Source organism: Hetaerina americana, unplaced genomic scaffold (assembly GCF_022747635.1).
Source record: "Hetaerina americana unplaced genomic scaffold, ioHetAmer1.1.p SCAF_5, whole genome shotgun sequence".
NCBI classification, from domain to species: Eukaryota; Metazoa; Arthropoda; class Insecta; order Odonata; family Calopterygidae; genus Hetaerina; species Hetaerina americana.
This window is the reverse complement of record NW_027287095.1, coordinates 50,158,756-50,182,644: the sequence shown is the minus strand read 5'-3', so window position 1 is coordinate 50,182,644 and position 23,889 is coordinate 50,158,756. Positions and strand designations below refer to the sequence as shown.

General features: G+C 42.5%; 1 protein-coding gene across 1 annotated transcript in view; it reads left to right on the top strand.

Moving 5' to 3' along the window:
• Positions 1-23,667, top strand: part of LOC139693674 (fl(2)d-associated complex component) — a 211,985-nt gene extending 188,318 nt beyond the window's left edge. The window contains exon 2 of the mRNA XM_071591912.1: positions 22,307-23,667. Coding sequence (XP_071448013.1) covers positions 22,307-23,667 — 1,361 coding nt within the window. The remainder of the gene's footprint in view (positions 1-22,306) is intronic.
• The last annotated feature ends 222 nt before the right edge of the window (positions 23,668-23,889 follow it).

The window sequence follows — 23,889 nt, the reverse complement described above, 5'->3', positions numbered from 1 at the left end:
TGATGCCTGGGTAACAACCATTTACAAGTCCCATCATCTGATTCCCGAGGTTATTCCGAACGGACTTAATTGGCCGCATCACGAATTTCGGTACCCATCTGACATCCATCAATCCTCATTACCGCTGGATAATGAGATTCCACCTCCCATTAGACGAGCAAGATGGATGCCAAGTTTCACTTCTGGACGAAAAAACCTGAGACAAAAGAGCCTCGTAACATATTTCATCGACCTCAAAAATTGCCTTAGCAGCCCTTCCATCTTCTACCACGCATTACAGAGTGAGACCATGCCATCTATAACATAAGAGGCGTATACGGGCCTCCCAAACAGCTCCGCCTTCTCATAAAAGTGGTGATTATCCTGCATTCCAGCCATTTGCCTACGAAGCGCGATTTAGTTCCATCATTGCTGAAAAACGCTCAACCAACCACCGCCGTATATGGAATACGTTGAGGTTAAGGCTAGCGAAATGTATTGATCATTTAGTCTTTCTTCCTGCCCATGTCCAGGTATGCCATATAGCTTGCACATTTTTAGTGAAGAATGTGTGTGCATGTATATTATCATTGGGTGAACTCTGCCATCACATACCAAACCGATATACTATTAGTAATTTATATATTATACTATTAGTAATTAGTAATATATATATATATATAAATATATATATATATGTATATATATATGTATATATATATATATATATATATATATATATATATATATATATAAACCATAATAACAGTAATCAACCAGAAGGTCGGTTTGGTAGGTGTCGGTAGAGTTCACCCAGTACTAAGCCCGACGGCGTGTGAAATTCACACATCAGGGTAGGGGGGCCAGTTCCTTTCCCTGTGCCGGTTATGGTTTCCCAGGAAGCCCTGGTTTCCAAAAAATCACATAGTTTGGGTGTAGCTGCAGGTGCTTTGAGAGGCTTTTCTGGGAACCAAACCCGAGCCTTCCGGTCAGTAGTCCAACGCTCTACCCCTGGACTACCGCGAGCCATAGCATATATACGAGGGTCATCCGGAAAGTAGTACCCGTTCGTGAAATAAAGACACAAAAGTAAATATTAACAAACATAAAAAATTTTATTTGAAAGAGGATACTTTAAACTACTTCTCAACATAATCTCCAAGCAAATTAAGGCATTTGTCATAACGTGTGACAAGTTTCTGTATTCCTGCTGCATAGTCCTTCGCCGCCAGCTCATTGAGATACGCGAGGGACCCATCTTGCACAAATTTTTGCATAATGCAGATGGTGTTTAACAATTTCATGAACAATTGTTCGAGAAACATTGGGAAAATGCTCACAGATGTCATCAATTGTGACGCGCCGATCGTTCCTCACGAATTCGTCAACTGAGCTCACCAGTTGGTCTGTAATGACAGACGGTCTCTCCGAACGCTCATCGTCGTGTGTGTTCCCCCTCCCCATGTTGAAGTTGCGACACCACCGCCGAACAGACGACTCGTCCATTACATTGTCTCCATACACCTCCTTTAATTGGCGATGAATATCACATGGGCGAACGTTTCTTGCATTGAGGAATTTAATCACTGCCCTCACTTCACAACTGGCGGCGTTCTCAATTTTTTTAAACATTGTAAACAATCACAGAAACAACACAGGCAATGCTAGCGTCACGCAACTTGGCTCAGAGAAGGCAGACAAGCCACTGAAGCTATCTGACCTCGTCCAGCGGCTACTCGCGTCGTCAGCACTTCATGCGGCACGAACGGGTACTACTTTCCGGATGACCCTCGTGTGTGTATATATATATATATACATAACAGTCTTTCAGTCAGTAATTTCTCTCACACTGATGATGATGGTAGCTAGGGGCCACCGACATATGGCACAAATACGGTAATTAAGAAGTGAAGGGTATTTTTCTTGTGTTTTTGTCACGGAAACGTTTCGCCACCTAAACATTTCGTTGAACATTATCTCAATTTCATCTTTCTTGAAACTTTTTCGAGTCAAGACTAAATTAAAACAATTCAATTTAAATATAATGATTAATAATCATAACATTTGTGATGATGAAGTGCGATCCGTCTTTAGAGTTTGGGTAGCGTCCTCCAGGAAACAAGACACTTCCATCTTCTCTCTCTTTCCTTAAGAGGAAGAAAATACCACAAAAACAGAAAAATGCCGATACAAAACAGAGGGAAAAATAAAGTAGAGTGAGTTATAGGATTAGGATTGGGATTTAAGTTGCCATTTGCTTACTTTGAAAGCATTATTGGGCGCTGCTTCTCTATTTCATGTCGCACATGAGGTGCAACTACGGATCTAGGTGCACCTGACGCAGGAAACTCTTTATTCTCTTATATCAAATAAAATAGACGAATACATTTATTTTCTTCCCTCTAAAGACGAGTAATATTATAGACACACGGAAAATAAATTTCCATTTAGTTTACGTAAGAAGCTGCAAGCGATAATTAAGGGCATGATTATCGGCCTAGGGCAAATCTGGCTCTTTAGGTGAAAGAGGAAGACAACCTAGAAATTCAGCAGTTTAAAATATCTGTTAATAGAATTTAAATTCCCCACCGAAAAATAGAAACTTGAACCGTAAAAATCAAATGGGTAACGTTTGGAGTAAATAGATTTTCGACCCGCCCTTTTGTTCTGTTGGTCTCACCCTGGGTGTAATTGAAATGTTGATTCCAGTGGAGCTCTCTGACGGGGCGACAGTCCACTGATCTACCTGTCGTCCCACTCAAACACGAGCTCCTCCCGGCCTGTCAATTCCCTCTCTCATACACCCCCCTCTTCCCTCATTAACTCGCTCGTTTGGCTAGACTCCAAGGTAACCCGGTTTCCACGAGGTTCCCGCGCGGAGTACCCGCTCCTTCCCGCCTCCGGAGAGCCATCTCCGGCGGTACAGTTATGCGAAGCGCTCGCTCGTCCCCCATGACCTCACCCCACTCGAAGCGGGGAACCCAAATTCATCCCCCACTCTCTAATCGTTTTCTCACATCCTCGGTTTCCCGCCCCCCCAAACTCCGCGCGTCTTATATTCGCGGGTCTTCCCTTAGCGAAAAACCTTCCCCGCCAGCACATACGAACCCGAAATGCGCATCTTTTGTGTTGTTCCTCGCACCGCGGAGTTTCAGCGAGATAAGGCATTGGCGTAAACACGAAGTCCTCCTACCTCCAAAGTACGCAACTATGTATATTGCCAAGAGCCGCTGAATTTTGACGTTAATTTGGAAGAGGGTGTTGAATGAATTGTCCTAGGAATACTGGTTTCTAATTGACTAAATAGTTGAATGCTTACATAGGTGGTAATTTTTCATTTAAACTACACTATTTCCTTCCTTAAGCTACATAAACGCTCGAATCATCCCCCAATAATTTACGGTTAGTTTAATAAATGACTGCAAGGTGAAAACCAGGATTTATTTTACGTTGTAGAGTTCTAGGATAGAGTTTACCTCTAACTCTAAGAGACCAACATGATTTATTGGTTACACAGTATCAGCTTTGCACGCCCCACCCCAAACCTGTCGTCCTCGCTACGCCACTCAGACACGGCGTAAACAAATCACTCGGCCCTGTTTACTCCAGTGGACAGTAGTACTCTTCGGTTACGTCGAAGGCCTTAGGGATTCGATTTTGTTTTGAAACTTGAAAAGTCGGACGGCGTTCGAAATGTGTCTTTGCTTCCGTAAACTCTGTTTCAATAGTGTACCGGCGGCGTAAATATTCCAATACCCCTTTGGTTTTCGTACAAAGTTGTATTGAATCCTAAAAATGAAGTCTCAGTTGGAAATGAGTTCACTAAAACTGGGACCAAGTTAAAACTTCATTAAAATATAATTCCTCTTTAATTTTGTTCAAACACCATCAGAAATACTTGCTATAATGTCATACTATGAAGTTTTTAATGAGAATTAATTGATAAAAAATTTATTTCAATATATTCGAGGTAAAATAATCACTCCTCATCAAAAATGCGATTCAAAATTTTATATTAATTCTATTTAATTCCACAATCCAAGCAAAGGGAGGATAAATTGGGAGTGATATATGTGTGTGTGTATTATATATATATATATATATATATATATATATATATATATATATATATATATAAGTATATATACGTAAATATATACATTTTTATATATACGTATATTAATATATATATATATATATATACACTTTGAAAAATTATAAATTCGATTTATTATTCGTTTAACATCAAGTGCAAAAGATAATATCTAAGTGCAAGCAAAGATTTTACTACACAACTTTTTGTGAAGAAGTCTCAGGCAAAATGTTAATTGCTGAGATGTGATTAGATGGAAAAATAAGTATGATGCTACAGATTTTTAGTGAGGAGGTAATAAAGACACGGGAAATCACAGCCACGAGGGTTTTCAAGGCAGGAAAGCGATTTAGTTGCGAAGGTTTCATTCTCGTTCAATTATATCGTAGAACACCTTTTCTGTCTTTGCTCACTGCGCAGTACAAGGACTGGTCACGGGTCGATTCAACCCTAACGCAAGCACCGCTTTCGAACACACAGCCTTCCCCGTCCCTCGCCTGCCTCCCTCCTTCTCCCACCTGATACTAATCTGAAGCGGACTGAACCTAATGCTTCGGGTGGAAAAGTTCAGGTGCACACAATCGGAATAAATTAGAGCGTTTTAAATGGAAACGGCAACTTGCTGATGCATGTTTATTATTCCCGCCTTGAGTTTCACGAAAGCCCCCCGGGGATGATAGCCGTGAAAGACGACAATTCGAGCACTTTGATGTTCACCTCGGAACGACGTTTGTAGTCTGAATATCCGGAAATGGTAACGATCAAAAGGTAACGTGAAATGTGCATATTATTTGACCGGGACACTTCTCTGTTGCGGCGTATTTTGTAGATGTATATACGCAATCATAACAAAATTGAACCAAAGAGCCCGCAAAAATTAAATTAACTTGAATACTAGAATTTTATTGGCAGGTCAAATGCAAAAATAATTGCCAGAAGTATATAGGCATGTATGTGCACGATAGATGTATATTAGCCAAAAAAAATTTATATATATGTATATATTCAAATTCAAGATCATGACCAATATTTCTACATGCATGGCTGGTGCCCTAACACTCCTCACCATACGCCCCCCGGCGACTTATAGCAGGGTAATGTGTAGATTTGGATGCCCGTTGACCCTCCTTATAGCCCATATTAAGACGGGACAAAGATTTTCCATTTTTGCTGAATCTAAACGTATATGCCAACCCTTGAAGCTTTGACTTGTGCTGGTATTTATTCACTTATCGACTTAATTGGGCGAGATTGAGACTTATAATCCCTTCTTCCACCTCACCCTTAGACATTGCATTGAAGACTCTTACGAACTACCAAGCCCTAAATGGAGGAAAATCCACTAAGGCGGGAATCGAACCCCTCGACCTCTGGGTTGGTAGGCGAAGACCTTACCTCGCCGCCATCGGGCAGGCAGGAAGAACATAGTAAAGGAAGGGGCAAGCACAACTAATGAAAAGGGTTATATAGTAAAATGGATGGAAAAAATCTTCATTCCGAACTCCCAATTCAGTTCAGTGTAATTAATGTTATTGCCTGCATGGTTCTAACTGGTTAATTTCTCAATTTACTTCCTGGATAATTTACCGAGTATTAAGGGCTAGTTAAGCTAATTTTACTCTTGCTTAACGGAATAGGTAATAGATATTTGAGTATCGTGTTTCGAAAGGTATAAAAAAAAACTTCCTCGTGTAACGCGTCTCTTTTAAATTTGACCGCAAATTCAATCAAGACGTTATTTTAATGGGTATTCTAAATGAAAGATAAAATCGATGAAAAAAACTGATCCATTACGCACTTTGAGTCATATTTGAATGACCAAATCAGCAAAAATTGTTGCAGGAATAATTGAGACAGAAGCATTTATGGATTAAAAAATGACAATATACGAAACACTACACGTAATTTAAGTTAGTCGCTGGAGGATAACCATCCACTAGAGAGTAATAGAGTTATTTTCGCAACTACCCAGACAAATGTCTTCGGTGACTAGCAATTGTCTTCGTTTAAGAGTCTTAATATATAGCTACGTGGAGAGATTGCTTTCAGAGTCGCCTCGCAAAATTTGCCCGCAAAGTGCTGGTAAACAATTGTCGTGGGGATCCTCGAACTGACCCACAGTCATTAAACAATGCAGTCCAGTTTCCTCAGCACCCTCATTTGTTTCCGAAAATGATCGCCGAGAATTTCAGCAGGTTGTAGGAGGGTGTTCCAATTCCTCAGTGTCTCTCCAATTAATAATATGGGAACCAGTGAGCACTTGAAATTCAGCGGAATTAGGGCGCCTCTTTTACACGATAAAGATTTACACGTCTCACGTTAAGCTTACATTGATTGTAAGATGTTGAAATGGAATCATTGACTTTGTAATTCCACACACAAAGTTACTTACTTCATTTCAATATGTTGAGTGAATTCCATAAAGTTACGCCAGAGACAGCAAATTGATTGTAAGTATTTAATGCACAACTTATGGCTTAATACAAGAATTAATTAATATTTGAAAAAAATTCTAAATACATGTGAGTACGGCACATTTCCGTAGTATGATAATTAGCAAAAGAAAAATTAAAACTTAAGACTAGAAATATCTAAGAGAAAGGCATCTACGGCCGTAGTCTGCTTACCGACATATTTCCAAAAGTTCTGGGGTTCGACTCCTTTTCCGACAATTATTTATTTAATTGCTATTATTCATTATCTACTTGAGTCTTACGTTATGATATAGCCTCAGGTGTTGGAATATCTAATACCAAAATAATCTCCAAAACTCAATTAGCGACGAATACGAGGATTCGCTATAGTATTTCATGGCCTCTATAATACGTATAATCCAACAGCTTAAAGTCTCATAATGCATTACTCTGAGGTGTATTAACATTCTACCGATAATCTTCGAATGCAAATGAGCAAGCAATTTGAGCCCATGAGATAAAAACCTTCCCCACGCATAAGCCTCCTTATCTCGTGCCATTTGAATTGAATGGTCATTAACGCTTCTGCTGTCACGAAGCCCGTTGATGAATCCCCTTCTGGCACGGGGGGAAACGACGCCAATTACGGACATAACTCCCCTCTCTTCGACACGCCACCCCCTCCGGAGGAAGCTCCCATTCAGACGTTTCCGTCTCGCTCCATTTTTCGTTCGCGGGAGACGCGACGCCAAGGGGTCACGGAGCACGCAAATTCCTCCTTCTCCCTCCTACCCCGGCTCCCGTATCCAAACGCAATGCGTCCCCCGGAGGGGAGGGGGAGGAGGTGCGTTGGGGTGAAGAGGGGACGGGTGGTCTCGTTAACATTTCATCCCCCGTGATTCGTTTCATACCGTTAAAGTAGATAGAGAGTCACGACAGGAAAATCACAGCCCACGTCATGGTGCGACTGCTGTTGGAATAAAAAGACGCGCTCAACGCATGTTTAGCGACTCGACGATTCGAGGGCAAGAGGGGGGGAGTGAATTTGAAGGTCTTCGCGAGGGTCATGGAAATTTTTATGGCTTACCCCGATCGCATTTTCGAATCAAGAACATTTCAAAATTCTCTTTCCCACGCCCGTAAAAGTCTTCGCTAATCCTTCGTAATTTGTATTCCTGAAGAAAGCTGGTCTTTATTTCCTAAGCCGACGATTTAGCCAGATGGTCAACGTATTTTCAACGTGCTTACTTTCAAAGAACGTGAGTTCGAATGCCGCCTCGAGCATGGGTGATCATAATGTCAGCGTTTGAATATAAGAGAGGATCTCATTAACCAAATGTCGCCGGTAATGAAGATACAATTTTCATAATAGGCATCGTTATGTAAACTTCTGAACTATGGATAACTAGTAGAGCAGAAAATATAGGGTGCAAAAACAAACGAAGACGTGTTAGAAGATGCACTTTGAGTGAATAATAAGAGCTATATGGTTATAATAGAAGGGGAAATATAAAGTGGACGACGAAGAGGGAGGAAGAGAAAAGGAAGGAATTGTGGACGGGAAGTCGAAGTAACTTATGCATGGAAAATGGCGTTCGCATGCTGAAGAAATATTTCGAGATCACGATGATGGGAATACCTTTCAAGAAACATCTAACACGTATTTCTAAAAGTTTAACTTCATATTGTGTGCATGCCAGCTGTAAGTATCTGAAACGCGCCACATTAACAAAATTAATTTTTCCAAGACTCAATTTTTCTTTATTAATTTTTAACATTTTTATTTTTTTCATAATGCAGCAGCAACGATGATAAAATCTAATTCTGCTAAGGAGACGAAATTCAACATTTTATAGCGGAATGTCCTTAGTCTGATAAGAGGTTCATGTGTTCTTAGATGCTCATGCAATTGTATCGCCACACTTTTTAATATCATCTAAATAACGCGGAAAATAAAGCTCAGTGTTCCGTACGGTAATCAAACCGGATAAAATGTTGTCAGTATCCCACCTTTCAACTTTCAACAGACAAACAAGCTGTTATCATGCTCTGCATTTATCGTCAGCTCTTTCTCTTCTTCTTCTTGTAACTTTCGTATCGGAGCGAGGCGGTGTATTTACACTGAAATACAGATATGTATTATGTGACACATCTGGACACAGTTAAACAAACCACCGAACTTCTTGAAATCATGACGGTAAATAAGCTATTCAACAAAATTAATAAATACAAAGAAAAAATGTATTTAAAAATATATTATTTATTTATTTATTTAAAACTCTTTATTTATCTAAAAAATATTTTATAAAAAAAATTATTTGTTTAAATAAATAAATATATATTTCCCTTACGCCAAATGAATTTCGGAAACTAAAAGAAAGAATCGTATTCGGCGTAGTAGGAGGGGGGATTGACCTCTTCGGGGTCAAAAAAATAGCGAAAGAGGGAAGGGTACGCTGAAAAGGATGAAGGGAAGAGAACGGGAGACGGATGTAAGAAAAAGAAGGGCGCTTTTGGTGTCGTTGTCCGTTCGATTGAGATCACAACAGCCGCCTTCCGCGTGGGAGATTCGCCGCTCCTCAACAATTGCGCGCGCGGAGCGCTGACCTTGCGTGGGAGAAGACAGCCACCCCCTCTCCCTCTTCCTTCTCCCACCCACACTCCAGAATCTACCCCGATCCACCTATATCTTCATCTATTTTTTTTTCCTCCCGCTGCGTCTTCCCGGAGGGTACCAATTTTGGACGTCAGATTGCCCCTAAGGACCAAGCGGCCGATTGATCATTCAGATACTCGCAGTCCTCACTAACTTGGTCCGACCTCATTGTTTTGTACGTTTTTCTTAAAATCCCGATGATTTGAACGTTGGGAGATCCGGGTCCATACATCCACACAATACCCCGCAAGCTACCGCTAAGGGCGTGTGGTGGAGGGTGTTAGAGCACTAACCAACTATGCATCAATATTCACTTATACACAATAAATTAATCTAGTTCCACTCTATAATCCGCAAATCACACTGGTGCATGTGGCAGGAGGTTTCAGGGCAACTGCCTCTACTCTGAGAAATCGTGCGGATGTGATAAGTGGGAGAGCATGCCGGTCAATTTCCAGTAATGATATTTTCATGTCTTGTACTTGTCTGTGCGTTGAATTGATATATTCGTGTGCGCAAAGCTATTAAATTTTCTGTCGTACGGTTACCCTCCTAATTATCAATAAGTTATCATTTGCTATCAGCCGTGGTGTATCACGCCAGGTTCGCCGTCTCGACTTAGGTTTATGAACACCGAGCTGTAACAATAAGTAGGTGTATCTTATCGGAAATTCTCTTCTGGAGGACTTCATGCTATACCTGGTAACAATCCAGGGTTCAGATTTTAAATCACATCTTCGATTCACTTCTCCTTCTATTAAATTTTTATGCCGAGGTGTGTCATCAAAATAAACCCATAAAAACAATCGTGTGATATAGCTATTGTGTCTTAGCCCGCGTTAATCTTGTGGTTACAACAATTGCCTGGTAACCCTAAGGTCCCTGGCACGAGTTCTGCCTGGGGTTGGGTGAAGTTAAGCCTTGCGCTGAAGCCTCAGGTGAACCTGATGACAAATTAAAGGTATTCGAAATGCCAAGGCTATCAGGAAGTTGAATAACCGATAGGCAAAATAATTGTTCGCCGCTAGCCATAATTTTCCGTGGAAATATTAATCGACCCAATGAGCAATATTCGGTCGAGTCGATAATGAAAGTAAGACTATCAATGAGTTCCAAAATTAAATAGTATCACTTTTGCAATGGGGAAAATAAACAGATTCTGCTCCCTTCATTTCGCTTCCTTTTTTCCAGGCGCACCGGCGATCCAAAGCCCATTAGACTGCTCGATGTTCCCCCTCTACATTCTCTTCTGCTCTCCATTTATTCATCTATTCTTCCATCATCTGTCTCTCTTCCATCTTAGTATGTATGCCTATCTCTCCTAGCCATAACAGTAATCCCTCCTTTCCTCCTTCATCTCCTCCTCTCAATTCTCCCTCCTCGCCTCAATCCACCTCTCCACCACTACCACCGGTCCTTCCCCTCCCACACACCCGATCCTCCTGACTCAATTCCCTCCCTTTTATTGTGGGAAAGTTGGGAAATTTCCCAGGGAGTGGAATCGCCCCCGGAAAAAAATTACGCAAACGGTACTCCGTTACCATAAAACGATCACAAGCGGCGGAGCAAAACTTCAAAAACTTAAAGAGAGAGAGTCGGGGTAGAGGCAGTAAGCCGGCGTCGGTATCCGAGGGATAATTCGTTCGCGTCGAAGGCGCTCCTCCCATGAGTATACCTACACAACAGTTTTATCGCCCATCGTCTTAGTGAGGATCCCCTTAAATTTTTTTCTCATTCAAATTGAGTTCCTTACTTTTCGGTCATCAAGAGTGCAGACTACAGCCCTCATACCTTTAATCTTTAAAAGACCTTTGAATCATTGCCAAAAGGTACATCAGCTGAAAGCACGCGAAGGCTGGAATATTCTTATCATTAAATTTTTTTGTGAGATCTGCGATTAGCTTTTAGACGGTGATGCGGTTGTCACATGAGATGTACGCGTAATCGAATTCTTTTAAGTGAATTAGATTTCCTATAGCCAATAGCCGATGCTAAAACATCGGCTATTGGCTAGGCCATACATAAGCCAAGGTGTAATTCGCTAAAGGTAATTTAAAACCGAAACAATCGTATAAGGCGTAACTTTGTGGAACTCTTTCAGTGTGCAAAAATGCATGATTTGCGGCTGTTAGATATCTTTGATCAAAGTTTTTTCATTATCTAATTACAACCAAAAAGTTGTAGAATAAATGAAAGATAGAATCAACTAAATTCTATAGGTACGGTGTTTTTATTCGCGACCTAGGTTTCGTTCCACTTTATCACCATAGAAAACAATATTTAACCACAATGAAGCTTTTGGACCTAGATTATCTTAATTCCAATAAAGTAAATTGAACACAACCTACTCCCTCAACTTAAGTCTTCATCAAAGTCAGGAATGAAGTGCATTGGAAAATCGATGATTATAGCGGTCGTTTCATAAACATATCTTTCATTTCACCATAAGTGTGCCACTTGAAAAGCTATGTAGTTTTAGTCGTAGATCTAAGAAATTATTACCTCTGTCAGGTCCCAATTAAAGCATTGATATACCTGTACATGGATTATACAGGCTGGAGTCTTGAAATTGTGGTTGAATTATAGGAAATCAAGGGACGTTTTGATTTCCACTTCATATGGTTTCAAATGAAACCTTAAAAAAGCTATATACTGTTGCACTAAAACACTAGAAAAAAAGAGAGAGACCCCGGAAAAAATTAAAAAATGTTAACGACTCGCATTTGGTCATTCTCGTCTAGTCTACAGAATAAAAATTCGTTCGAGAGTGTGACAACGATAATTCATCGCTGATTACAACTGCGAAAAGAACCGCTCACGAACTAATAACAGCATGGCGAGCGACCGCTCTGCGGGAGAAAAGGTTTCACTCCTGAAAAATTACAGCCATTCGAAGAATGGGCTGCACGGCAGCGCGTAAATCGAGAAGCTGTCTGTATTCGAGAGGTCTCAAAATGAATAATTTGTAGCAACAAAATCTGTTACGAGACAAAACGGCTTTAGGGGTCAGTTTAAAAAAATCCGTCAAACTCCTACTGGAAACTACGAACGCAAATCAAGTGGGTGTTAAACGACCACACATCGATACTGGCATTCCACCATTACGCATCACCCCTTTACTTCTCCGGCACGCGTGGTAATGTGTCTCTTTTTCTCCTCCTATCCCCAAGAGAGGCTTTGAATGTCCATTTACTTTTCCTCCTCCATCTCTCTCCGTGCTCATTCTCGGAATTTTTTTATCGGCCTAAAATGATCTGAAAATGAGACTCGAGAGAGTCGAGAGAACTCGACTGGAGGAATGCGTGAGAAATAGGAGATGATTCCGAAAACAGAATGTGAGATAAGTGGAAGGGATGGGAGAGGAAGGGGGTGAAAAAAGGCAGGGGGGAGGTCCAACGCGATAGGGAGGATGCGTGATTAATGTAAGGGATGGAGGAGGAGGAGGTGGGGGGCATAAATGGGAGATGTGGGAGTTTGAGAATGATGCTGCAAAGTCTTATATGAATAAGACGTTACGTAAACAGTGATCCGAGAGACCGACATCATTTTGGACAGCTTTCTTTAGCTAGGATATCAGGTTCGCAGAAATTGGGTTTTCATAGTTTATTTCCAAAAAAGCTTCTGAACACCATTTCTTTGCACTCCTCTGAGCAATCCTATCACATGGGTTCCCAATCTCGTTCTACTACACTGTGAGGTGACCAATTAATATCCGTTAAGTACACATGAGGATATTTTTTCTGACACATGACATGTCAGAATGAAAATCACCAGTCTAACAAAGCGCAGTTGAGGCGTAACTCAAGGAGTTCACATTCAAGTTCACAATAAACACTAGTGGAGCCGCATGTGATTTCTGCCTTGCTCGTATTACCCGCATTGTTTAAAATTAAATAAATCCGGTATTACTACTGCCATTGTCCAGCGGAGCGACAATCCCTATATTTTAGGGGCCTGTCCCAATATCATATTCCACTCCAGTATCTCAACCATTTCACAGTACGATACAAATATCATTAGACATGATTTTCTTCAACTCATGAGTCGTCAATAGCATTTGAAAGGGGAAGAAGGTGGCTGCATCCAACAGATGGCGAGTCAAAATGGCAGACAAGGAATCAAGGGTAAGAAAGAAGATGGAGATAGAAAAAATATCGTGGTGTTATTTCATAGATTTAATAAAACGTGTCTCAGTGTCAAAATATTTTGGGTTCCAACCGACCTGAACACGTAAGCGCTGAAGACGACGTGAAACGACACCGAAGGAAAATGCATTACATTATGAATCACCTAAGATACATATGCGTAAGTATTACACGCTTGACCGGGCGAGAAAGTTGAGCAAATGCCGAAGCGGTGCCGAAGACGGAGAAATACTTGGAATTGCACCCAATCTATATTCTATAATCCAGTTGACTTTCATTGCCATTAATGTATTTTTTTCTTGCAATCGCAATATCCAAGAAAATGATATCGAATGTAAACACATCCAGATAACATATATTCCAAAGAAAATTTTCGTTCTCAGCGAGGTACATAACGTTTGTCACGTTTCAGAAAAAAAACTAAATAGATATGGATTGCGCCAGTGTTTATCTTTGGAAATACATTTATTTTTACGACAGGGTAGATACAAGTACAGATTTATAAATAAGCGTACAACTCTAAGGCTTATAGCTTTAAGTATACGGAGTAACACGATAAAAATGGCAAGTTATCTAGTGTTAATGACTACAGGGAACACATTTTTCCCTCGCTGCATTGTGCATATTTCTCTTGAAATTGGAAAAATATCCGAAAAACCTCTTGGTGAGTACTTATACTCCTTGCGTGAATTTTATCTTCACAAGAAAATGGATTAAAAGGTGACTCCGCTCATTCCCTTAGTTTTATTTTGTATTAATCCGGCTAGAAAATACAATTTTTAATGCAATAGAGCCAAGTCATGTAAATATTCGGGATAATATACTCTTACTGAGAGAATCAAATACATATAAAGATTAGCCACTCGTAAAAACAGGTTTTATTTCGTTTCTTCGAGGTTTATGAACAAAGAATCACAGCAAGAAACGCTTTTTAGCCTGCAAATTGAGTTAGAAAACGTCACGTGGGATTACCGTTTGAGATTCATAAAGTTTTTTTGTCTCTCAATTGCAAAAAACTTCCATTGATAAAGTTGGAAGTTTTTTATGCCTGTTTGTTGTTACGACTTTCAACTCTTCCACGCGTTCATTACATCTCTTTTATTTTGCCTTACGTATCTTCACATAAATCATCAGGGTCGTTGGGTATGAGCGTATGGATCATCGCCGCTAAGAAGAGTCCGAGAGTCACTATATAAATTGATTATCCCTGCACGAGGTTACGAGAAATAATTTACAGTCGCATGTTTAATTCTATTATAATCAATTATAATACGTGTATTTTCCTATGTTTTTTTAGCAGGCTTGTTGACTAAGACCTTTAAAATTTCACACGAGCGCGTACATACAGGTAATGAATACGGGCTATGGATAGTAATAATACATATATTATCTCTTTGAAAGAGGACTGAGTGAAATTTCTTTCTAAAATATGCAAGTTGTTGAAATTTCAACCACGTCGTTTAGGATTTTATTTTGAGAATGGTGAAGCCGTCCACGGTAAGAAAGGCTTCGCCTTTCGAGGGGGAGATAAATCATGGTCAACAATGCAGTTAAGTCAAAGGGCACACGTATTAACGCTGCCATGCCCAGGCGAAGCCCTCGCCCGTGGATAATCTTCTTTCACGCGAAACCCCCAGAGCAACACGCCCTTTGCAGCCCATTTATAGGCAAATCCTTAATTAAGTTTCGCTCGCCTCCTCATCCCGTCCCTCGAGGCAGACGGATGCAGCGGAGCGCATAGCATTTTTTCACGGATCTCTACGTAACCCCCCCCCCCACCCTCCCAAACACCTTCTCCAACCCCAAACCCATTCCCTCCCCCCACCCCCTCTCCCACCGTGTCTAATGAATAAACTGCCTAGTTGTGCCCGGCATCCTGCGCCAACCTCCAAAACAGTCAGTCATAACACCCTCGACACGATCCGTGAAAAACTATTTCCGTGGCCGCAGCTAATCGGCGGTCACATCGCGGGTCCCGTCCACGTCTCATCAACACGGACTCGATCACGGAGCTTTCAACGACCCGCGTATCATTGCTCGCGGGAGAGATATTTTTTTCTGAAATTTATTTCCCCGCTTCCACCAGTCACACACACATAACTTCCACCATCCGTCCCGAATCTCTTCTTACCCACTGCCGACGGTGGGCCGTTTCCCTGGCGTTTAAGGCGGCTAGTGGCTACTCGGGGAATGTTGATAGAGTCAACCTTATGCAGGCGAGGAGAGGCGGGGTCGGGGGCGAGGGTGCATTTAATTGGCTCGCGGCGTATCTCATCACGATGATGGATGGATTGGAATATGGCGATCACGCCAGGGATCGGGTCGTGCCATCCATCGCGCACGTGAAAATCAGGCCTTTTGCCGAAGGGGGGGGGCTTCCCCCGACTCCTCTTTCATTTCCACCCATCTCTCTTCCCCCTCTCCCATTCCCCCTTCCAGGCTTGAGATACTCGTGGGCGACTTATGCCTAACGTTTGAGTCCAAAAACGTTTGTCTAGATTAATGATGCCTTCAGCTCCGATTTATCTCTGAATCGATGAACGGCGATATATCATCGTGAGGTTTCCTCGAAAGGTCAGCAGTGAAAATATCCTTAAGAAATTAATCAGTTGAACGCAAGTACGCAGTTTTACCGCGGCCATGCATCCTCAAGAGACGAGTGCGCTTTCACAAATAATATCCTCATTTAATCCTTTCAGCTGGGAATGCTAGCATTATCCTGATATCAAATCACGCTCTTAAGTACTCATTATTTCCAAAAGGCTTGACGGTAACTCGACAATAACGTCATCTTCCGTATTTTCAAGAGCTATATAAGGACCGTGTGTACTCCTAACGTGATGATAAAGTTGAAAAAATTTCCAGTTCATCACGCGCGGTTTGCCGCATCGCGCGATAATTGTGGCGTAATTTACCGAAAAAACCGTCCACTGGAGCGGAATTTTGCGTCGGTTCTCTGGAGTTGGGAGGCAGGGAAAAGTTACATAAATAACACCGGTCTATACCCATGCCGTATCCGCCGGCTCGGTGAAAAAATTCCCATGGCGAAAACGTAAGCGGAATATCATGTCGTGATGTCACGGTCGCTGTTGCACGGTCGCTTCGTGACCTGTGCATCTCACGGCCCGAGCGCTGCGGCCGTTGATGCCCGGATGATGATGAGGCGGGGAAGGAACGGCGTGGGCGAGAGATGGAAAAGGGAAAGATGGATGGGGGAGGATGTGGAGAAAGGGAGGTACGAAGAATTGAGAATGGGCTGGATAAACAGTTTAAGCCTAACCTTTTGCTCACTTCGAACTGGGTTTTGCGTAACGTGTTTTAAGGTGCCGGCCTTGGTATCCACTGTAATCCTCTCTTCCCCCGACGGCATAATGCCGGCGAGACCCGCGGAGTCGTGTCGTGAATGTCTACTACGTGATGACGATGGCGAAACATCTTCTGTCGTTCTCGTCAATTGCCGCAGTGGATACTCGGGTGCGAAATCCTTTCTCACGCGCCAAATGAAAGCACACATCAAATTGAATGAGAGTGTGATTGAAAGTTCATTTCAGGATGAAATATGGGCGAGGCGACATCAAAGGTCATTAAAGGCATCAAAATAAATGGCTATCTGAAACTCATGTCGGAATTCGACGAGGGTAAGGATGTCCTCATATAGGAATGCTATTCTTAGATTCAGCAAAATTCAATCTCTTAACATTCCAATCGGATCTTATCGATCTTTACATACCGGTCGATCTTATAAAGACCTTGGTGTTACACTCCGAAAACGAATTTTGAAAATCGTCACTCAGTATCACACAATTACATTCCTTGGAGTCACTTTAACCTCAATAATTTTTTACATTTATTCATACAAATGTGATCCAGCAAGCGCTGACCAAGTTGTATACGGTATGAATTCTTTATTCGTGTAATCTGTACCAAATTACCGATTTCATGGGATCTTAAGCGAGTGAAATAATTACACTTTTTTTTCTGCCGAGTCTTCAAAGAAACGGTAGAAAATTAGTAGTTGAAATGAAGAAACTGGCTCATCATAAGTGATTTTAAAGTACGTTTTACGTAACATTTAGTTTTTATCAGTTAGCGCCAATTCGACGGCAATTTCTCCTTCTCGATTATAAATCCGGATTCTCCGAGTGTCTATATTTCCCTGAATTAATCAAATTTGAAATATTGTTACAAACACATTTCATTTGCATTTATTTTCCAGCAATTACCCTAAATAACTCATCAAAATGAATTTAAAGTGATCGAAATAGAAAATTTTATCAAAATTCTATTTGAAATTTACCACGAAAAACCGCTCCTTGACTTTGGTGCATATTCGCAGATTCAAATCCAACCGAAGAGCGAATAGTTGCAATGAGGAATGTATAATCTCAGAGGTTACCAAAAATGGGTAAATACTTCCACCCACAATGTCATGTGGGAATGTAACAATATATGACTTTGTGTAATACATGTATGTATATACCCGCGGCATTAAAGACAGGAACTAAATTTACGATTGTATTACTCAAAGGATAAGTTTGATTAGTTCAGCAATCTCAAAATAGTTGTTAGAGCAAATGGTGAGCCTAGAATGAGAACTTAATGCAGCTCACGTGAAGCAGTAATTATCAAGCGGCCTCCTCTGAAATATGGAATTCATCTTAACCCAAGATTTTAAACTAATGGTATGCCGGAACATTTCTCGCCTACAACCAGGAATTAGTTCCCATTACGTATCTTCTGTATAATTATGAAAATATCAAATCATTAATGACCTTTTCTGGAGTTCCCAGAGAACTTCGCAGCCTTTAATGGTGGGTTTAAGAAAAAATATTTTAGGAGTAATTTTTGTATTCATAATATTGAGTGGCCTAAGACTCTCTCGACTTTTCAAGCCGCATGCTGAAATACCGTTACCACACGTCACGCGCATATAGTATGCTATGAAAAAATTGAACGGTTTCTATCAAAGGTGTTTATTTAATCAACCCTTTTTCCTCGAGTAAACATTAGATTTTCTCCTTAGTTAAACAAGATCTTAAAAATAAATTTCGCCATTGTGTTTGGGGATCGGGTAATGAAATTTCCCAATATTATTAAAATATTTTCACAAGTATATGCTGAATAAAAACGGCCGACATTTTATACTACTTGCAAAGTTATTTTATGTCTTGAGGAATATTTATGTTTCCACATCCTTCAAATTTTGCATGCGAAGGTGAGGACAGAGCTCACGCCATACTAAATAAGACCTACTGCGTGTGAAATACACGCATCAGGGTGGGGGGGGTCAGTTCCTTTCCCTGTGCCGACCGCGGCTTCCCACAAAGGTGTGGTGCTCGAGAAACTACACATAGCGAAGCTGGGTGCCCAAAATCATCGCGCAAATTTGAAACTGTCCCTGCGATCCGAACGCCCTGCTCAAAGGGCTACCCCGCCGCCCAACATTAGCTCTCGTGTGGGCACCTTTCTTTAACTCTCACATAAAAGCTCGCTCGTTTCCCACATAAAAGAACAATTACACATACAGATCTCGATAGCTATAACGGCGTTTAGTGCGCAAAAATAAATTAGGCGGTGAGGAGCTCATTTTTTGAAGAAAAATGAAATAAACAGCCTTCTCAGATTCACTTTACATGCACATGCATCGAAAGTATTCAGGCTATTCGTTCCAAAGAACATGAATGAACCAGACTAAACGAAATTCTACGAAAGAATTTCAGAGGTGCAGTCACTCTCGTTACAACAACTCGTAAGGATTCTTGGGAATTAGAACCGACAGAAATGTGTCGATATACGTCTTGCCTTATGTGTAGCTGCTAATCCACCTTGAATCCACCATTGAATCTCTTTTTATGGGATAATACGTGGGAGCAAGTACATTGAATGTTTTTCACATTTCCCCAGGTACTAATTTATAGATATATTGATGCTTTTAATTAGGGGTTTCTTTCTTTGCCTATGTTTGATTGTTAGCTTCAGGAAATCAAATCGTACGAGACATCCAAAGCTCTCTTAGATCAGAATTCCTGCTCTTTTGCCGACTTGTAATTTCCACTGTTCGAAAAATTATGGGTCACTCAGAAGCCGACGGTCCGGTTAATGCCCGCCAGAGACGCGAGAACAAGTCAGCGCTCGAGCCGAATACCTAAACAGACATTTCTTAACGCTTGTGTCACAGCTTCGTTCCCATGGCGACTAGTTATCTAGATTTAAAGAGAACATGGGAGAGAACTTGTTCTTGGTAATGATTCCCACCGAGGCTTGAATTTGATCGAGATTACAGTTATCTCGAAGCAGTGTGCTAAGAGCGGAGGAACGGACAAGGAGGATCATTCCTTCGACGAGAGGGTCCATAACAAGGGGCGAAGGAAACCAGGGGGGATCCCACGACATTACCGGGACGTCCGAAATATGGGAATGCGGGAGGGGATTAAAGCCAGGCGGGGATGGATTCTACGCCGAAAGCCGTCCCTGTTAATTGGACGGCCACAAGGGTCGCGGTGAACTTTTCCGTTGCGTTAATGTACCGACGCGGGAACGGTATTTTGCGAGGGCCGCTGCGAAAGGGTGGCTGGGCGAACAAAGTTGAATCACGTCCCACGCCTGGCCTCTTGAGACCAATACCAGTCCTCACGAATCGTTAAAAAAAAGGGTTGTGGATATTCTCATACACAGTTAACCAATTGGGGGTCAAGAGACAAGTTTTTGAAATGATAATCCCTCACTAAGCAGAACGTGAATAATAACGGTCTAGGCATTAGGAAATGTAGAAACTTAATTTTGTAGGTAACTTTTCGGCTGATGTGAGAATAAACAAAAAAAATGGCGAACTTAACGAAGAAAATGAGTTCAGCAACGATAGCAATGCGAAGAAAAAAAGACTCCATTACAGTTAGTAGACCGAGTGACTAGCGAAGGTTTTTCGCGATAGTCTATTGTGGACGCTGTTAAAAAATTCAAGTAACTGGGCATATTCTAAGACAAATTATTTACTGAAGGCGGTAACAAAAATAACCAAGAAAGGAAATAATCGCGAAGGAAGCGAGTGATGAACGAATAATACTTTATGAAAATCTAATGGGAAATGAGGAATTGTCGCGGAAAAAAGAATGGGCTCTTTCCAATCGTGGCGATGATGACGATCTGCTACATGAGATTACATACATAGTACCTGCATGGCAAAGAGTTTCAGGATATAATTTTATTGGATGCACGAAAAATAAGAAAATCTAACTTAGGAGATGATTCCTACATATGATCCATCAAAAGATAAGAATCACGAAGCTATAAACGCGAAGAAATACTTGTAAGCCCTTCGACTTGCGCCGACATTGAAACTTGAAAGCTTGACTTTCCACGTCGTCCCATCTATGAAACCGCATTTGGGTTCCCCACTCCTACCAGCAGTATTTCGATGGAGACCACTCAACATAAAAGAAAGATTGCGTCGGTTTTAAAGAGCCTGATTTGTGGACCGGCACCTCTTCTCAAGATTTGTCCTTTTTGGGCTCTCCCCAGCACCGAGCTTAATTTTCTCTTTGAATTTCCTTTTAAACGCTCTCTAACAAACAAATTACTCGATTCCTAAAGATATAACTCATCTAGAATATGATAAAACCTTAAAAATTACGGTAATGAATCATTATTTTTCAATCGAAAGATTCTCAGTAAATGTGAGCCCAGTTCAAGTGATGATTGCTGTTTCTCTCAAGTGATTGTAACTCAAAATAGTTCCCTCATTAAAATAATCTTGTAGATATATCGATTCAGTTTATTCAAATGTATCTTGACAATCTGACGCACAATATTCCTTTCAAACTGAGCGTAAAGATGGAGTCAGTTTGCACACAAACAGTTAGTTTGCTCAGAATGTTATAAGAAGTATTAAGTTAAAGAAATCCGTTGCACGAATCACAAAAAGGATCGCGATGAGACGAAGCGCACGGCTCTTAAGTATTTTATGGGCTTGGCCAAAGAAGCACTCTTCCACAAAGCTTTCTTTTGGATTGTTCTTGCGGCGCACTTGAAAGACCTCGTCGCATTCCCAGAAGGTCAGAGGTGACACGGCGGCGGCGGCGGACACAACGAGGCACTTTCACTTCTTTGGAGATGTTCCAAGGGATTGAAAAGAATTAAATCCCATCTTCCACGCTAGGAAGTTAGGCGGAGATTCTTCCGGAAATGTCTCGATTCTCGTCACAAGAATCTTTTATTTACGGTCCTGAAACGATGACCGAAGCGAAAGGTCTCTACTGTCGTCCTTATAACTCCCTCTTCACCGCGGTTCTACGGACTTATCTCTGGGCATCATCACTCTCGCCTGTCTTCCGCAAATGGGGAACTTATGAAAATCATCCAACGCACTGTTCCAAATAGAACAGGAATTATTTAACCCGCATTCGCAAATCCTGCAAAAAAACACACTCATCGCACTCATTTACATTTTACTTAAATTTAACCGTTCCTTTTAGCACGGTTGTTCCTTCTAAGCAAATCGCATTTTGGTAGACAGATTTATAAAGATTATCGTTCTTAGAAGAGCATAGTAAAAAACTTAATGGGATTACCCAAAAATGATTAGCTGCAGTACCCATTAAACCACGGGTACCGTGAAGGAAAATGAAACTTCGGATTATGATTAAAGATTGAAAAATTAGCGTTTAATGAGAAGCATTTAGAATGAAGGTTTAATTCTATGTTCATTAAAAATGTGACTACGGTTCAAATGTTTCCTACTCCACCTTTTTAACGCAAAATGAACCTCAACTCACGGCAGACAGAAAGGAAAATATATCTAGGCTGCAATGCACACACTAACAACACTAAAATTGATCGATACTATTTAAGGATAAATAGTGTTATAATAATAATAAGGCCATAAATGTGGAATGTCATTGGAACATTTTCCATATTTACAGAAATCCACAAACTAATTTGATAACACTTTCTTGATCAAGATTCGTAACAATTGCTTCTATACCGCCTCTAATCGTTTGGTTTTCTATTTTCAAATTTGCAGATGAAGAATGGAATGAAAGGAGCGGTCAGCCGTCAGCCATGTCGGAGGACTCTATGTTCCTCGTCCAGCCCACCTGGCAACCCAAACAGACCCAACAGGCGCCGCGGCAGCAGTCTCAGCAGCGGCCTCTAAGCAGGGACCTATCCCTGCCGAGGGCCCGCCGATTGCTGAGTGGCGGGAGCGACTCAGCACCCTCCACCAACGCCCCAGCCTACCCGCCCGGGCCACCTTCCGATGCCAATCCTACCCGGAGGCGGCGCCCAGAGGAAAGACAGAGGTCGCCGTCCCCGGGGCCCATCGTCGGGCCCCTTTCCCCGAGGGAGCGGTTCCAAGACGCCAAGGAGAAATTCCTCCTCCTGGAGAGGCAGAGAATCGAGGAACAAGGACGCCTTGTGCAAAAGCGGCGGGAGAAAGAGAGACTGGGGTCCCCCAGAGGCTCTTCCTCCCAAGGGGGGATGCCGACCACTAGGTCCTCCGGACAACAGCGTGCCCCCAGGCCCACACCACGGGGTACGCGCCACTCTAGGGGCCGGGAGGAGTGGGCCTCGGAGGACGAGTTTGAGGAGGAGGAGGGCGGGGACAACTACGAGGAGGAGCCGGAGGAAGACGAGGAGAGCGAGAGAATCCGGCGGATCCGGGCGCGGAGGCCGCCACCACCGCCCCTGCACCGCCTCCCCAGCCCTCCGCCGGACGACGACCTCGAAGATCCAGACCTGGAGGAAGAGGAAGTGTTCGAGAGGGTCAGCGGGGGATATTTCGGCCCCAGGAGGGCCCCGGAGTACAGGAGATCCCGGGAGAACCTCCTAGATGCGCCCCCCGAGGAGGTAGTCGGACACCGAGGAACGAGGGGAAGCGGGGGTCGGTACGCAGCTGCCAGCCAGCCTCCCCCCTCCAACAACCATCACCACCCCGCCTCGCCCCCCAGGCACCCTAATCTTCCGCCTCACCTCCAGCAGGACAAGAAGAGGCGCTCCATGTTCGACGTAGTCGAGGAGGAACGGAGGCGGAGCTCCAACGAGTTGGCCAAGGAGTTCAAGAGGAGGTCCTACCACGAGCCAGACATCGTGGAGGAGGGCCGACGGGGCGGGGGGCGGAGGAGTGGGCCCCCGCCTCCTCCCTCGGGCCCCGGCGGCAACAATTACCACGAGCTGGCGGACCACGAGAGGTACCCGGGGCTGGACAGGGAGACGGCCCGGATGAGCCACCACCAGCACGCCAAGGCTCACCGGACGCCGTCGGAGGGGACAGCGGCGGGAGGTGGCAGCGGCGGAGGGAGGTACCGCCACAGCTACGCTGAGCCGGAGATGTTCCACCACAGGGGCAGTGGGCGGATGGGCATGGCGGCTATACACCCCTACTGAACGGTGCCATTTGCACGGACGGGCCACGCGAGCCCACGCTTTTCCCCCTGCGCAAAAACTTCTCAGAAGAGGCAGTCGTTAATTTTTTGTAAATGTGTAATAATTATCGAATGCCGGCTCAAAGCATTATTGGATGGTGCGACATGATTCTCTCTTATTAAGGTCCTTTGAAGACCGATTTAGTGAATATTCGAAATGTAGTTTCATGATATGAAGGAAAGT